Genomic DNA, 16,590 nt, shown 5'->3' with positions numbered 1-16,590 from the left:
CATGGGTGCGCGAAAGGTGGGGGTTCGCCGCCAGGCGGCGCCAGCCGGTCATCTCTGTGGTCCCAGCAGAGCCTGCATCACCCAGATGGCGTGCCCTCCAGGCATGGCATGCCACATCGCAGGCTTGTTGCTCAGCCCCTTGCTTGCGCAGTAGCCGCTGTACACGCGGGAATGCAGGTGCTGCGGTGCTCAGCAGAGGGCCCTGGGCAAGGCAAGCTCAGGAATTAGGAGAGCATGGACCAGAGCAGTACAACGCTGGCTGTTTCAGGAAGGCAGAGGACGCAGCAAGGGCTTGCTTGATTGCCGGCTGCGTCACAGATTGCCGCCGCTGCTCAGCAGGCGGGGGGAAGTCAGTCACCCTCCCGCCTCAGCATCCCCCTCTTCCGATCCCTAACTGATGTGTGGTTCTGGTAGGCTATTGCAGGCCTCCCCGACACGGTCTGCTCCTGCTCAGTGCGAGAATGGCAGCCAGGCTTTTCCCACCCACCGGCCGCTCTGCTGCCCTCTCACCGGTCTCGGATAGACTTCAGGGATCTCCTGGTGCATCGCGGGGGACTGCAGGAGCTTGAAATGCGCTCTTGGGGCCAAAACCACCTCCGCCACGTCAGAGATTGAAAACTGCCCTGGGGCCTAGGGATGTCGGACCCGCCTGTAATCTCATGTATGGGCCCGTCCTGATCTCCCCTGCCACCCCTCGCATCCTGGTCCCCCTCACCCAGCTCCCCCATCCACCGACTCCCAAGTGCCTGAACTGGCTGCACCCGGCGCCAGCCCAGCGGCGCCATGGGTCTGGCCTGCTCCAAGAAGCAGCGGAGGGAGGAGGAGGAGGACGGGGGCGCCCCGATAGTGCGGCTGTCCCCCTTCCGCCCCCGCCGCCTGCTCAGCCGCTCCCGCTCGTTCGGCGGCGCCGAGGCCGCGGGCCCCGGGCCCCAGCACCTCCTCTCCCTGGCCTTGGACGCCCTCCTGCGCTCCCTGCACCCCCCGCCCGCGCCACCGCTGGCCCAGGCTGCCCCCCACCCTCAGCCAGTGCTTGTGGGAGGGGCTGGTGGGGTGCGGCCAGCTGGACGACGCCGCGGTGCTCAAGCTCTCCGGCCTGGGCCTGCACTTCTTCCGCCTGCCCCTGGGCGCCTACCCCGAGCGCGTGCAGCCCTCCTGGCTGCGCTGCCTCAGCACTCCCTCCCTGGAGGCCGCGGACCTCAGCAAGACAGAGGCGAGCGTGCGGGCAGGCCAGCCAGCCAGCCAGCTGTCTCGGCACATTTTTTTCCTGGCTGGCTGCCTGCCTGCCCTGGCCAGAGGCAGGGGGGAAGCCTGCCAGCCCACCTGCCTGCCTGCCTGCCTGCCTGCCTGCCTACTTGGCTGGGCTGGCAGCTCTGCAACGCGCCGCTCGCCTGGATCTCTCCTGCTGGCCCCTCACCCGCCTGCGCCGTCTGCCTGCGCCCCGCCTGCAGGGCATGGACGAGGTGCTGGCCAGCCTGGGCCCCACGCCGCACCTGGCGCAGCTGTGCCTGGACTACTGTGTTGACCTGACGGATGGCGGCCTGGCGCTGCTGCAAGGTGGGGCCCGTGCCCCGGCGCTCGTCACGCCACAGCCTCTGCACCTGCCACAGCCTATGCACCTGCCACCCGGCCCGCCGGGCCAGCAGCCACATGTGCGCCACCCTCCTGCCCTGCCTGCTGCCCTCCTCGCTCGCCGCAGGCATGACGTCGCTGGAGGAGCTGTCGCTGGCGGGCTGCGAGCTGCTGACGGCGGTCGGCATGGGGCACCTGCGGGGGCTCACCCGCCTGCGCCGCCTCAGCCTGCAGACCTGCCACCAGATCAGGTGCGGCGTCGGGGGGGTGGCGCAGGGGCAGGCACGCGCCTGTCGTGGCACGCTTGCCCTCAGCCACACATCAAACCACCCTCCTCATGCATATCCAGCCTGTGCGGCTCCCGGGACAGCACCTCGCATCTCACGTGCCCCCTGGCGCCTCCCCGCAGCCTCGCCCCGCTGGCGCAGCTGCGCCAGCTGGAGCAGCTGGATGTGGGCTGGTGCAGCAGCCTGGACGACAGCGATGCCCAGGTGCTGCGGCGGATGCCGCGCCTGCAGGAGCTCAGCCTCGCCCGCACGCAGGCGCGCACGCGTGGCACCTGTGTGTGTGTGCGTGCCTTGCCTGCCGTCCACAGTCAGCTGTCTGCGTCGCAGCATCGGCCGCGTGCTTGCAATTGCAAAGCCAGCGGCCTGCAGGTGCTCGCGCGTAACTGCTCGCGCATGACCCGCCGATGCACCTGCCTCCCCGCCTGCCCTGCCTGCAGGTCACGGATCATGGCCTGGCGTGCCTGCACAGCCTGGGGCAGCTGCGGGCGCTCAACCTGGCGGGGGTGCGGGTCAGGTGAGATGAGAGAGCCTCCAGCAAACAACAGCCATCCTTTGCCTGTGAGGTGCAGGACCAGCCGCACGCGCAGCACGGCGTGTCCTGCCCGCCTGCGCCCAGCTGGCCCTCCGGCATCGCTGCCAGGCGGCTGCCCGCCACCCGAGCCCCTCACGCCTGCCACGCCCCCGCCCGCCGGGATCTGCTGTGTGTTTGTTTGCAGCGACGAGGCGCTGGCGGCGCTGCTGCGCCACCTGCCACATCTGCGGGCGCTCAACTTGGAGCGCTGCCTGCAGGCGGGGGATGCCTCGCTGGCGGCCGTCAGCCAGAGGGTGAGTCGGCGGCGCCGCCAGCTGGCAGCAGCAGCTGCCCCTGCCACGCCTCCTGCCCTCCTGTTGCTGCAGGGAGCTTGGGCGCACCTTTGGGGCTGCTCAAGCCTGACAGCGCGCCCTGCACGCGCCCCACAAGCCAACGAGCTGTTGCCTGGGCGCCTGCCTGCCTGCCCGCCCGCCCTGCAGGCGCTGCAGCTGAGGGAGCTGCACCTGGGCTACACAGCAGTGTCCGACAGGGGCCTGCTGCTGCTGGGCGGCCTCACGCAGGTGTGCCACACGCCGCCCCCCTGCCCTGCCGTGCTCCCCGGGCGAGCGCTGGCGCCTCGGCCGCTTCGCTGCTCCGTGGTTGTTGCCTGCGCCGCCTGCTCATGGCAGCCAGCCGCCGGCTTCCTCGTGCGCCTGCCTGCTGCAGCTCCATGTGCTGAGCCTGGAAAACTGCTCGGTGGGGGACGGCGGTCTGGCCGTGCTCTCCCACCTCACCCAGATGCGGCAGCTGGACCTCAGGTGGCCACCTCAGCTGGGCGGCTGGCTGGCTGGCTGGCTGCCTGTGAGGGGCATTGGATGGGCCGCCGCTGTGCCGCAAAGCGGGCAGCCTGGCATCACAGCACGCGTGTGTGCGAGTGCAAAGGAGCTGGGCGCCGCGCCACAGCTCACGCCTCTCATGCTGAGCCCTCACCCTTCTGCAGCGACACAAGCGCCAGCAACGAGACAATGAGCACGGTGGCGGCGATGCGCCAGCTGGAGTGCCTCAACCTCTCCTTCACAGGTGCCCAGCAGCGGGCGCTGGACGCGCCAGCAGGCAGCCCATGCCTCTGGCGGTGCAGCAGCTGGCGCGGGGTGGACTCAGTCCAGGCAGCATGGCATCCACCCATGCCGCCCGCCTGCCACCAAGCGTCCGCCTGGCCCCTGTTTGCCTGCCCCCGCCTGCAGGCGTCAACGACCTGGGACTGAAGCGGCTGAGGCGCCTCTCATCGCTGCGCTGCCTCAACCTCGACTCCCGCCACTTCACAGGTGCGGGGCGGGGCTGCCAGCTGCGGCGGTACCGTGCACACACATGGCCGTTGGGCTGGGAGGGAGTACGAGGTGGCAAGCGTGAGGTGGCAAGCGGCGTGTTTGCCGCGGCGCCTCTGGCTCCGGCTCCACGCCTGGTCGGAGTAGCTCGCCTGGCATGCCTTGCCTTGGCTGTTCCTCACTGACTGGGCTGCGCCTGCTGCATTTGTTTTGCGCAGATGCGGGCATGGTCAGCGTGGCGCAGCTGGCGGGCCTGGAGTGCCTGGACCTGTTTGGGGCGCGCATCGGCGACGCCGGCTGCGCCAGCCTCAGGTGCGCAGCGCAGTGCCCATGCAGCGGCGGCCGCGCCCAGGCCTGTCGTTAGCACGTTGGCTAGCGCCCTGCAAAGCACGCTGGCTAGCCCCTGCCAGGCCCCCCGCCGTGGCCACTCCAAACAGCGGCTGCCTGAAGCGTGCTGCTTGCTCCGCGATGCCTGCTTCGCCTCCTGCGCCCGCAGCAAGCTGAAGAACCTGCGGCGCCTGGAGGTGTGCGGCGGGGGTGTGACGGATGCGGGCGTGGCACACCTGGTGGCCCTCACCCGCCTGCAGCACCTCTCCCTGGCGCAGGCGAGCGCCTGCTGGGGCAGCTGCACGCTGCCTGTGGCAGCCACATGCACGGGGCTGCCCTCCCACGCCTGGCCTGGCCGCTTGCCTTGACCTCCTGCCTCAACCCTCTCCCCCTGATTCACCTGTGTTCCACCCCTCGCTCAACCCCCGCCCTCCTTCTCCTCGCCCGACTCTTCCTCTGGCAGAACTACCGGGTCAGCAACAGCTGCATCCTCCACCTGATCAAGCTCAACGAGCTCATGGCCCTCAACCTCTCCCAGGCATGCGCCTGCACAACCCAAAACCTGCACAGGGTATCGCACCCAAAACCTGCACAGTGCATTGCTGCCGTGCCTGGGCCTGGCTGCTACACAAAATGAGGCCGAGGCGCGCACTGTCGCCCTCAGGAGGCCGACGCACTGAGCGCCTGCCTGCCCTGCCTGCCCTGCCTGCCTGCAGTGCCGCGTGACGAGCAACTCGGTGGTGGCCCTGGGCTGCCTGCCCAAACTGCAGACGCTGGCGCTCTATGAAACCAGGGTCAAGCCGTTCGCCGGTGGGCTTTGCTGCCTGCGCCTGGCTGCCGCCGCGGCTGTGCGTTACTGCACTCGCCGTGCGTCGGGGCCCGCCTCTCACGTGTCCCCTGCCTACTGCCTGCAGTGGACAAGCTGCTGGCCGCCAACCCAGACCTGTGCGTGCAAGGCGTGGCGCCCACTGGCTCTGCCTAGGCCTGGGCTCATCCACGGGTGCCTTCCTGCCTCCCCCAACTCAGCCTGCCCATTGCGCACACCTCTAGCGCCAACCAGGAGCTGCTCAGGTGTTTTCCGAGAACAACCAGCGCAAATTGTATGGCCCCTTGCCCTCCATCTGTACCATCCATCGCTTGCACGCGGTCATTTCCAAACCCTGCCTGCCAGAAGTCTGCACTCGCCCTGCCTCTGTTGCCCCGCTACCCCCCTCTCCTTTTCCCTCTTGCTTCCCAGTTTTCCTGAATCCAATTCGTGCTGCTTTCAGCGAAGAGCCGCCCTTGATTTTTGCTGGCCGCCCACCAGCGTGCGCCCCCTTGCTTTGATGCCTTTAGCTGTAGACTAGCCCAGTTTGCCGTCTTTCTGCTTCCAGTTGGCCTGGCAGTTTTTTTCGCGCCACGCTGTCTGTACCACCATCCACTGGCTCCTTGTCAGTCCAAGCCCACCCTAATGTAGTATGTCAAGTTTTGCTGTACCACCTCTTTGCTCCTCTGCTTCCCTCTCAAGCGTCACCTCTCCAACCAACGTCCGCTCGCGTTGCGCGCCGGGAATGCGCAAAATTGTAGCCAGGACATGTAAACTCGCCAAGGGATTTAGGTGTGGGAGCCAGGGAGGCACCCTGCTGCAGCGGCGGTCATGAAGCAGCATCGTGGGGAGATGAACATCCACAGCTTCCTTACATGCCCTCCCCGTTTGAAGTTCACCGCTACGATCTTTGCACGGATGTCAGTGCATCCACTGTACAGATGTGACGTGGGTCCGCAGTGCATAGGCTGCCTCTTGCCGCCGCCGCCTGCTTTGTGCCGCTCGACTGCCACTGCAGCACAGCGCCCGGCTGGCCGAAGGTTGCCAGCAAGGCCTGCTCATTGCTCCTTCTTGACTTCAGCGCTCTCCGTCACAGTGGTCCCCTCAGCAGCGCTGACGCCTCCCGTGCTGCCGCTGCCTGCCGGCTCTGCCACCAGCGCCTGCTTCTCCTCCTCCACCTCGGCAGCGGCGGGTGCAGGCTCTGGCGGCATGTGGGCCTCCCTGACGGCCTTGGTAGAGGTGAGCGCCACGGCGGCAGGCCACAGCAGGAGCGGCGGGCCCAGCAGCGCCGCCAGCACGCGCGCTGCACGCGGAGGGGTGGGAGTTGCGGGGGGCAACACACTGGGCTCAGCTGGTTGGCACGACTCTCATCACGGCCAGCAGCAGCCTCCATCAGCATCCCACCTGTGCTAAAATCTCCCAGGTTGTGCCGTGCGGCAGCAACCGCCAGCCCAGAGAACACGGCCGCCGTTGGCACCAGTAACGCCCAGGCGGCGGCCAGCGCCCTGGTGGGCGGCCCCAGGCTGCTGCTGCTCCTGTAGAAGCTGCCCACGATTCCGAAGAAGGCCAGCAGGTAGATGGCGGCAGAGGTGAGGGCCATGGAGCCATACACCACCAGGTCGCTCATGATGAAGGGCAGGCGGTCCAGAACTGCTGCGAGCAGGTCCATGGCGGCTGCTGGCCTGAGTGGAAGCTGGCAACCTTGGAACAGCGGATGAGTCCTGAACTGAGCGCCGTGCCAGTTGGGGCCGGCGGTGAACGCCAGGCTGGCTGGCGCCTCGTCACCAGCTGCGCTGCGGCTTCCAATTTAAAGGGATGCTCGCCCATCTCTAGAGGAGAGCCAAGGAACGTGTTCAAGCAGGTCTTAGGCGATGTATACGCCCCATCGCCGCCACAGCATGTGGCCTGGGCGCAACCGGCGCTGCCGCCTGGCATTTGAGTTTGTTACAGCAAACACGTAGCTAGATTACTTAGGCAGCAGGGATCACGCCGGCGGCCCACGCCACTTCCTCTGCAGCAGTGCAGCAAGCGGGCACAGCAGGCGGGTGAGAAAACGCGCTCGCCTGCTGCGGCGCCATCCCACACCCCAGCCCCGCAAGCCTCACCTGGCGCCGTCTTGTGCTCCTGGCGAAACTCGGGCTTGTACTTTCCACGGCGGTTGACCTGGAGGTTGGTGCCCGCACGATCAACTGCATGCAACACACAGGGGCATGTGGGAGGGGTGGGGGCAAGCAAGGGGGGGAACTTGCACCTGGATTCCTTCTGCCGCCTCACCGTTATTGTCCCAGTCCTTCTGCCACTTGAGCCAGCACTCGCCCGTGGTGTGGTTCCAGATGTCGGCAGACCAGCAGTCGCCCGTGGGGCTGGGGCAGTAGACCTGGACAGGCAGCAGCGTGGCATGGCGGCACTGTGGGAGCCGGGTGGCAAAGGGTGAGGTCAGGGGTGGAGCATGTGGGTAGCCCCGGGGAGCAGTGTCGAGCATCTCGTGTTCACCACACAGTTGCGTGGAAATGCAGCCCTCTGCCAGCTGCCCCTGGCGAGCCTCCCACCACTCACCCACACATTGCACCGCCGGCCTTCGCCATCGGGCTCCTGCTTCTGCAGGCAAAGCAAGCGGGCACGGCGCAGGCGGGGCGCTCGCATGCGTGCATGCCTCTGGACAGACACGCCACACTTGGGCAGCAGCCCTGCTAGCAGCAAGCAGGAGGCGATTGCTTCCCAAGTTTTGAGAGGCACAACCAGGTCCCACGTGTGCTGGCGGCGGCGGCACCGCACCTCCTTGCATGCCTGGCAGCACTGCGCCGCCGAGGCCAGCTTGTAAGTCAGGCCCCAGGTCAGGGAGGGGCCCTCATAGTCCGCATGCTCCTCCATGTAGCAGTCCTGGAGGGGCAGACCAGGACAGGCAGGAAGGTAGGAGATCAGAGATTAAAGGGGAGGGAGGCTAGCTGACAGCATGCATGCAAGGATGCGTGCACTTGGGGCATGCAGGGGCAGGCTGGCAGTGCGGGCCCCTGACCGTTTCCCAGCTGTCTGGCGGTCCATCCTACCTCTGGCACCGGCTCGTTGAGCAGCTCCATTTTGGTGGGAGGGTCGCCTTCCTTCTTGGCTGGCACCTCGAAGAACACGCCCGTGCCGTACTGCGAGCTGCTGCCGGCCTCCTGGGCCGTGTGCTGAGGCTGCTCTCCGCCGGCCTCCTCTGCTGCTGCTGCCCCCTCTGGCTGGGCCGCCGGTTCCTCCTTTGCCCCGCTCTCGCCTGCCGCAGCCGTGCCCGCCGCTGGCTCCTCTGCCGTTCCAGCTGCTTTTACCGTCACTGCGGTGGCCTTTGGCACCTGCGAGCAGGAGCAGCAAGCTCAAGTCAACGAAGCCTGGACCAGCGCTGCGTGGTGGCAGGTGGTGGCTGCTCAACCGCACCTGCGTCTGTTCTGGCTTCTTCCGTTCAGCGGGCAGCATGACCACAAGGAAGATGGCGATGGCTGTAATCAGGATCCAAACGGTGCCACGGCGCATCCGCGGCGGGGCGCCGCGGCCTGGAACCCGGGCCATCCTGGCAGCAGCAGGGGTAGGGCGGTGGCAGGTGGGCGATGGCGGGCAGCGCTTGCAAGGCGGATTTCGCGATCTATCGCGTAGCGGCGCCACCTGCGCCCCACCTGGCGGCCTGTTCCTCCTGAACTGCGTCTTCCCTCAAACCAGCAGCAGGTTGGGAGGCTGCGGGGGAGGCTCCCCGGGGTTTGGTGCACCTTTAGTGAGGGCCACGCCGCATCAGACGATTGCTGCCAATGTGGGACGTTTGGGGGTGCGCCAGCTGGGCGGCACCTCATGCCCAGCAGGGCGGCTTCTCTGAGTGGGACTCTCACTGTTGCCACACACCTCATCCTATCTCAAGGCTCGGCACCCTCAATGGGGCACCAGCACTTCGATGCCAAGGTTCCAGCCCTGGAGGCACCGGCAGGGTTGGACTTCCAGGACGACAGCATAGGTGAGGCGCTGACCCGCTCTGCTCTGCCGAGACGCAAGCACAGGTGCCGGGCAGGCCGCTGACAAAGTTACCTCCTGCCGCCGCAGCTGCCCCCGCTCCAAGGCGCCCACTCGACTTCGGCGCGGCTGCAGCAGCGTCGGCTGGATGCAGTCCAGCAGCCGTCATTGCCAATGGCGAGGAATGCTTGCGCCTTTCGACAGGCATGCCCTCATCCCTACTCCGACCACCGTACGCATGCAGTTGGCGGTGCAGCGCCCGGTGAGGCATCAGGCAGCGGTACCGCTGGTCCCCTGGACAAGCCAGGGCACAGTGCTGCCTTCCAGGCGGCAGTGGGCCGGGAGCCGGACTCTGCGGGCACCGCGGCAGGCGGGGAGCATGCTGCCGGGCTGCGGGATGTGGCTGCCCGGCTGGGGCTGTGATCGCCAGTTGGATTTACATAAGCAGTTGGATTTACATAACCACACGAGCTCGTTTTGCAATGCAACAAAGCAGGCAGGGGTGATTCGAAGGCGATGCAGGCAGGCAACAGCTGTGCAGCAACCGTGGGCACAGAGGAGTTGGGGACAGGGTGTGGGTGACTCGCGGGCGCTCTCAACAAAGTACTGGAGAAACAAGGTAAGGCCGGCGCCGGCTGCACTTGTGCAGACCGCACAGGCCGCCGCCGCCGACAGAGGTGTGTTTGAATGAAAGGTGGTGGGGGAAAGCGATGGGGGGATCGCATGGGCATCCCAAGGAGGGGCGCCATGTGGCAGCGCGGGGAGGGAAGGGGAGGGAAATGGAAGGGCCTGCGGTGTTTGTCTTCAGTGGGGCCAAGAATGGCGACCTGCGTGCGGAGAGCAAGGGTGCATGCGCCACCCGGCTTGACGAAAGGCTAAAACTCGAACTAGGGATGAAGCTACATGCATGCGGTTGTCGGGAGGGGAGCAGGGTTGGTGGTCATCCACCAGCTACTGCCAGTACTGCGATGGAAGCACACTGGGGCTAAGGTGGGTCCTTGGGTTTGACGGTCTCCAGAGCTCTGTTGCAGGGCTTGCCGGCCGGGCGCGTGCGGCCGCACCGCGCCCGCTCCCGCTCAGCCCAGCAGCATGCCGGTCTTGGCGGCGGCGCCGACGTCAGCGGCCTCCACTTGGGCGGCTGCGTGCTCGCGCAGCACCTGCCCCAGGCGGCGCATGCCCTCCTCCAGGTCCTTTGGCGGTGCATAGGAGTAGGAGACGCGCATGTAGGGGGAGCGGAAGGCGGGGTCGGCGGAGCGGCAGTGCATGGCGCGGCCCGGCATCAGCACCACCTTGGCCGCCTTGAGCGCGCCCCAGATCTCGCTGGCGTCTGCGGGGGAGGAGGGAAGGGCAGGGCGGTGGTTGTGTTGGTGCCAGGGAACGGGGGAGAGCGCCTACTGGCCAAGGGCAGGCAGGCAGGCGGCCACGTGGTGCAGACGTTCACAGGCAGCAGGCAAGGCTCAATCTGGCCCTGTCTCACCTTCCACCGTCAGCAGGCGCAGCCAGAGGAACATGCCAGCCGAGGGTACAGTCCATTCCGCCAGGCCCGCCAGGTGCTGCAGGGACAAGCAGGCACACAAGCAGCCAGTGGGCAGCGGCACGCAGGGGAGAAGCAGAGCCGGCTGTCACAGAAGCCCGAGAAGCTACCGGTCAAGCACCTGCCAACCACCTCGCCGCTAGCTGCCTCTTTCGTGCAGCAGCGTTGCGCCACACACCTTCTGGCAGGCCGCCGCGACGACCTCTGCCCGGGTGGCATACTCGCGCTGCACCATGCGCAGGTGTGCGTCCAGCCCATCATCTCCCCACGCCTTGAGCGCCTCTGTCATGACCACCTGGGCCAGCGAGCAGGGGCCCACCGTGTGCGACTGCAGGGGCGGCAAGGCGAGGAGAGCAGGGGCAGGGGCAGGGAGGTCGGCCGCGAGCAAGCTTGCTGCTAGCGGAATGGAAGTTCCGCGGACGGCATGGAAGACGGACACGCGAGGCAGCTGCTGGGATCCTCGACAAGGGCGCCAGTCGGCAGCAAAGCGTGGGCCACCAGCCAGCAGCACAGCGTGTCGGCGGCAAGGGCACCCCATCAGCAAGCGCCTTGTGCTCACCTGGATTATCATTGCGAGCTTGTCGATGATCTGGGGGTGTGCTGTGACCCAGCCCAGCCGCAGGCCTGAACGACAATGTGAGCAGCAACAGCGGCGCCAGTCAGCACAGCAGCACAGCAGCACAGCTGACCGGCCAGCTCCCACAGACAGACGTGTCGCGGCCCGCCCCGGCCCGCACCAGGTGCCATGAACTTGGCAAAGCTTTCCACCCTGATCACGCGGCCGTCCACGTCAAGGGACAGGTAGCTGCCGCTGCCCTGCAGGCCGTGAAGCCCTGGGACAGCATCTGCGCAGGGCACAGCAGCAAGTGGTGAGCGCGAGTGAGTGAGTGGAGCATCTGCAGCCAGGGCTGGACCTCGGCCGCAAGCAAGCTCGAGTGCGATGGGCAGTTGATGATGGTGGCAGCGGTACCTGGGCCGCTGGGGTACTGCAGGAAGAAGTAGGCGTCGTCCTCCACCAGCAGCAGGTTGTACCGCTGGCACAGGCGGTACACAGCGGCCCGCCTCTCCGAGGTGACGGTGCAGCCTGCGCAGGGGCGGTGTGTGGAGGGCGGGGTTGAGTTGGAGGGGACAGATCATGGGTGGAGGCGGGACGATGCCATGGCTGGCTGGCCGAGGGAGGGAAGCAGCAGTGCACGCCGCACAGGAATGCAGGGCAGGCCAGCTGCGGCGTGTGGTGACAGGCGCCCGGCTTGCCTGTTGGGTTCTGGGCCACAGGCACGGTGTAGAGCAGCTTGGGGAAGCGCACGGGGGACCCCGCGGCGGCGGCCGCCCTGAGGCCCTCCAGCAAAGCCTCCAGCCTGTGGGGTATGATCCCCTGCGCGTCTATGGGCACCGGCACGGCGTGCAGGCCCTTGGGCTGCGCCAGGCTCTCTGCGGCGCGAGGGGAGGGGAGCAGGGGGGCCACAGGCAAGGCGTGAACGCCATGGGTCGCGGCCACCAGCCACGTTCACGCCCGCCCCACCCCGCCATCACACACCCACAGGCCCTCCAGGCACCCACCCACCCGTCATCACTGGGTAGCTGTACTCCTCCAGCAGCAGGCTGTCGCCTCGGTCCATGAACAGAGCCATAATCATCTGCGGCGCGGGGCAACGGGAGTGGCAGACACGTGAAGCCGCTGGCTCCTGCCTGGATGTCAGGCAGGCGAGCAGGCAAGCACCCCGGGCCTGCTGGCAGGCATGCGAGCACGCCCCGGAGGCGGCAGCACGGCGCCGTCTGCGCACCTCCAGCGTGTGGTTGCCGCCGTTTGTGATGAGGCTCTGGTGGGCGCCCGCCGCCGGCGGCGAGTGCATGGCGCCCACATGCCCCTCCACCCACTGCAGCAGCGGCTGGTAGCCGCGCAGGCTGAAGTTGTACTGCTGTGCCGAGGCGACCTGCAGGAAATCCAAAGGGTGAAAGGTGTGATCGATCCAGCAAGGTTCACGCTGCCAGGCCACCCGGCGAGCAACTCCAAAGGCACCCCTGTGCAGGCATGAAGCGCCTGCTGCTGCCGCACCGCTGCGGGGTCGCTGATGTTCACTGCCCCCCCAGAGGCCAGCTGCAGCGAGAGGCCCGTGAAGGGGAAGAGCGAGGCCGGCGGGAAGCCTCCGCCGAGCGACACAGTGCCTGGCATGCCGGCAAACTGGCCCGCCAGCGACCTGCGGCAGTGGCAGCAGCTTCGGGTTTCGGGTTGGCAACACGCTTGGCAGACAGCTGGACAGGCTGCTGCACCGCGAGTTAGAATTATGTTGGAGCATAACAAGGACACTCCAGCAGGCCTTCAGGGCAGCAACAGCCTGGCGCCGAAAGTGTTGCCAGGCCGACAGACGAGTGGCGACGTTGCCCGGCGGCGGCGGCAGTGGCAGCGCCGCACCTCAGCGTCCCTTGCTTCCTGGCCGCTCCCTCCACGCTAAAAAAGCTTGCCACATCCAGGGCTCCGAGCGGTTGCCTCTCGGCGTGCTTGTATGTGGGCAGGAGCGAAGGGAGCGCCGGTGGCGCTGTCTCAGCCACTTCCGGCTCCAACGGGCAGGTCGACACAGGCATGGTGAGCCCCCCCAGCCTCTTGATCGCTGCTGCAACGCAAAAGCCTGGTGCGAGCTTGAGGCTGAAGGCGCCGAGTCGACGGGAGAGCTGGAACGGCAGCCGAGGTGTGGATACGACCAGCACGACGCCAGCAAACTCAGAAGCGCAACAGGAAGCTCCGTGTCGGCAGGACTCTAAGTGACTGCGGTGGATCGGCGACACGTGTCACAGACCCCCCAGCGCTGCATCAATTTGTGGGCGATCTCAGCTGCTGCTCCTGCGCTACAGTGGTGAGTGGAAAGAGCCGGGTCCGGGCAAATGCACCAATGTCAGCTGAAAGATGCCTGCCCACCTCCCCCCCCCATCTGCTGTCCATGGCGCAGCGGATGCTGTGTGCGTCCACGTGCGGGCAGCCGGTGAGGTCGTCGGCTGCACACACAAGCTGAGGCTGGAGACGGCAGCGCACCTGGTGGAGGTTGGGCTGATTCAGGTGGACGAGGTGACAGGCCTGTGCACCACCTCCACGCTGGCCGTCAAGGCGGTGCACTGCCGGCCGCACAAGGGTGCCTGCACCTGCACCCTCACTAAGAGGGCACCGATACCGAATTCTGAAGTAAAGCACCGTGCAAGAACGATTCCAGCATGCATGGCCAGCCCGCCCGGGCGACCAGTTGCCCGTATGCGGCGGCGGCACCGGCTTGCTTGCCAAGCCTGCTGTTAGCTACCCGCAACCACCCAGGCAGTGACCAACAGCACACACTATGTTATAGCGGGGCGAAGCCAGACTTTACAGCCTGCCAAGAAGATGGAATGGAAAAGCACAGGATGATAAGCCGGTCACGCACCCAGGACGATAAGTCGGCAGCCACTCCCTCCCTCACTCCTTGAAGGTCATGCTGCGGTTGCCGCTGCGCACGTGCACCGCGCTGCGCTTGCCGCCCTTGAGCGCGTTCAGCTCCGGCGCTGCGTACGGGTTGAACTTGCCGGGCGGCACGAGGGAGGCCAGCGCCTCGCCGCGCCCGCCGCCGCGCCCGCCGCCGCGCCCGCCAGGAGCCCCCCGCCCGCCGCGAGCCGCACCTCTTCCGCCACGCCCGCGCCCGCCGCGGCCGCCGCGACCGCCGGCCTCCTCCTTGGGCTGCGCATGAGGGTTCACGATGCCAAGGTCAAACTTTGACCGGGCAGCCTCATAGTCAACAGCCTTGCTGCGCGCCTGCCCGCCCTCTGGCTGACCACCCTGTGGCTGGCCGGCTGCCGCCCCCTGCTGCTGCTTGGCACGCTTGCCCTGCTGCTGCTGCTGGCGCGTCTTGTCGCTGCCACGGTCAGCCTCCGCCGCCTCCTCGGCCTCATCCTCGCTGGCATCTGCAGGCAGGCGCATGGCAGGCCTGGGGACAGCTCAGAGGGATGCCCACCCTTCGGCATGCGGTGGAGACGATGCGTGCAAGCCCCATGGCCGCCAGCTCAGCGCAGCGTTGAAGGGAGGCCCCACCTTCCAGGCCCAGATCCACCAGCGTCGCCTTCAGGTGCTGCTCTCGCTGCGCGTGCTGCGCCGCCTGCCGCCGCGCCTTCTTGCCGCCGCCGCCGGGCTGCTGCTGCTCCTGCGGCTGCCGCCGCTTCACCGCGCCCTTGCCATACTTCTCTGAAATGGGCAGGGGCAGGAACTCCCCTAGGTCGCTGCCAACACCCGGCCTGGCTGGTGCCGCCGCCGCTGCCGCCGTTTGAGCTGGCGGCGGCCCATCCTGCTGCCCCTGCCGCTGCCCATGCTGCTGCTGCTGTGCTGGCGCCTGCTCCTGCTCGCCCCGCATAGCCTCCACCGCCGCACGGATGGCATCCCGCTGCGAGCCGGCGCCGCCACCGCCTGCCGCCTCCGGCTCGGCCTGCCGGCCCTGCTCCCCTGCCGGCACGGCCGGCGCGGGTGTCTCTGCTGCGGCTGGCGCCGCGGCTGGCGCCTGGGAAGAGGTGGCAAAGCCAAAGGGCAGGGCAAAGGAGGCCTTGACCGCAGCTGCCGCTGCCGCAGTGCTGGTGCTGGCGCCCGCACCGAGGAGGGAGCCTGCTGCCGAGGGCGCTCCCCTGCCCAGCGCCGGCAGCGCTGCAGCAGGCTGCGGCTGCAGGGCTGCCAGCGATGGCGTGCCGCCAAGCAAGCCCCCCGCAGCCGCCTCCTGCTGCACAGCCAGCGGCTTGAGCTGCCGGGCCTGCAGCGCTGGCTTTGATGCGGCCGCCTGCTCCTCCGCGGCTGCTGGCACAGCCGGCTCGGTGGCTTGCTCTGCTGCCGCTGCTGCTGCCACAATGGGAGGCGGCACTGCTGCTGCAAACAAGCTGCCGCCACCGCTGGCTGCCGGCGGCTTGACCGCTCTGGGCTGCAGCGCTGGCTTGGCCGCCGGCGGCGCCAACCCGGCGCGACTCACGGCCGCGCCCAGCAGGTTGCTTGCACCGGCGCCAGACGCGACCAGCGGCTTGACCGCCCTGGGCTGCAGGGCCGGCCTTGCGGCAGGCGCCGCTGCTGGTGTTGCAGCCGGCTCCGGCGCCGCTGCCTGCTGCTGCTGCTGCTCCAGCAGCTGCTTCCAGGGCTGCTGCCGCTGCTCCCCGACAGCTGCCACCACCTCGGGCTGCCGTGCTGCCTGGATGGCAGCCAGCACCTCTGCCACCTGGCGGCTGATCACCGGCGACGAGCGGCCGAGGGCCTTGTGCAGCTCTGCAGGCGGCGGAAGGCAGTGAGTAATCTAAGGTCAGGCGGAGCCCACCCCCAAGGCCCGGAAGCTGGGTCCCCAGCAGGCCCTCTGCCGCCGTTTCCGCTGCAGACGGGGAGGCCGAAGCCAAGCAACGCAAGCAGGCAGGCAACCACCTAGCACGGTCCTGGGCATGGCCTGCGCCAGCTTGAGCAGCTGGGCGCGGGGCAGCAGGTAGCCGGTGGACTCGTCCAGCTGGCGCGCCACGCTGTCCCGCCACTCGTACAGCGCTGGGGCGGCGCAGGAGAGGCGCGAGGGAGAAGAAGAGAGGGAGGGAGGGAGGGAGGGTGAGAATGGGTGCATGGCCGAGGCGGGCAGCAGGCAGGCCGTGCAGCGGCCCCGGCGGGCATGCCAGGGCAGCGGCGCGGCTGCTTGGGCAGCGCGCACGGCGAAGGCACGCGGCAAGGCTGCCGGGCTGCCTGCGCACCCCCAAACACGCTCAGCTGCTCGTCTGTGAGGCTGGCGTTGAGCTTGGAGGCGAGATCCAAGAAGGCGAGGGGGCTGTACCGCTCCTTGTCGTACTGCAGCAGGCACAGCCGCCGGCTGCGCTCCAGCACCGTGGCCAGCGCGGCGCCGGCGCCCGCGGCGGCCGCGGCCGTCGAGGCGGCCGGCGGCAGCTCCACAGCCAGGTGCTCTGGCACGGAGTCCCCCGCCTCGGCGAGGGCAGCCTGCAACGGGAGAGAGGATCGGGCGGGGTGGGAGCACGGAGGAGGGAGGGAGGGACGCGAGGCTGGCGGTTTCGTTCCGCGGCCCCCAACCGAATGCCAGCAAGCAGCGGTGCATACTGCACACCACACCACCAAACACACAACACAGTGCACGGCAACCCGCCCGATCCTCTCTCCCGTTGCAGGCTGCCCTCGCCGAGGCGGGGGACTCCGTGCCAGAGCACCTGGCTGTGGAGCTGCCGCCGGCCGCCTCGACGGCCGCGGCCGCCGCGGGCGCCGGCGCCGCGCTGGCCACGGTGCTGGAGCG

At 68.0% G+C, this 16,590-nt stretch overlaps 3 protein-coding genes across 3 annotated transcripts in view; 1 reads left to right on the top strand and 2 right to left on the bottom strand.

Annotated features, from left to right (window-relative positions):
• Nucleotides 1-783: 783 nt before the first annotated feature.
• CHLNCDRAFT_133919 (hypothetical protein) lies at nt 784-5,001 on the top strand (the record flags this gene model as incomplete). Its single annotated transcript, XM_005847718.1, has 16 exons — nt 784-896; nt 1,006-1,216; nt 1,449-1,554; nt 1,697-1,820; nt 1,979-2,060; nt 2,294-2,370; nt 2,573-2,681; nt 2,868-2,948; nt 3,094-3,185; nt 3,368-3,447; nt 3,612-3,692; nt 3,911-4,004; nt 4,189-4,330; nt 4,483-4,590; nt 4,736-4,829; nt 4,934-5,001. 16 exons carry the CDS (start codon nt 784-786, stop codon nt 4,999-5,001), a joined length of 1,662 nt encoding a protein of 553 aa, XP_005847780.1.
• A 4,871-nt stretch (nt 5,002-9,872) lies between these two features.
• CHLNCDRAFT_133915 (hypothetical protein) lies at nt 9,873-12,913 on the bottom strand (the record flags this gene model as incomplete). The annotated part of the gene is made up of 11 exons (XM_005847550.1): nt 9,873-10,123; nt 10,274-10,349; nt 10,509-10,658; nt 10,890-10,954; nt 11,068-11,175; nt 11,301-11,414; nt 11,570-11,761; nt 11,895-11,967; nt 12,115-12,264; nt 12,387-12,528; nt 12,744-12,913. 11 exons carry the CDS (start codon nt 12,911-12,913, stop codon nt 9,873-9,875), a joined length of 1,491 nt encoding a protein of 496 aa, XP_005847612.1.
• An 856-nt stretch (nt 12,914-13,769) lies between these two features.
• Nucleotides 13,770-16,590, bottom strand: part of CHLNCDRAFT_133914 (hypothetical protein) — a gene marked incomplete at both ends in the record, with an annotated part of 5,057 nt that continues 2,236 nt past the window's right edge. The window contains 4 exons of the mRNA XM_005847549.1: nt 13,770-14,251; nt 14,379-15,581; nt 15,732-15,845; nt 16,043-16,283. Coding sequence (XP_005847611.1) covers nt 13,770-14,251; nt 14,379-15,581; nt 15,732-15,845; nt 16,043-16,283 — 2,040 coding nt within the window. The remainder of the gene's footprint in view (nt 14,252-14,378; nt 15,582-15,731; nt 15,846-16,042; nt 16,284-16,590) is intronic.

The sequence above is a fragment of the Chlorella variabilis genome, assembly GCF_000147415.1.
Source record: "Chlorella variabilis unplaced genomic scaffold CHLNCscaffold_10, whole genome shotgun sequence".
In the NCBI taxonomy this organism is placed as follows: Eukaryota; Viridiplantae; Chlorophyta; class Trebouxiophyceae; order Chlorellales; family Chlorellaceae; genus Chlorella; species Chlorella variabilis.
The sequence above is the reverse complement of the archived record's forward strand: the minus strand, read 5'-3'. Positions and strand labels throughout refer to the sequence as shown.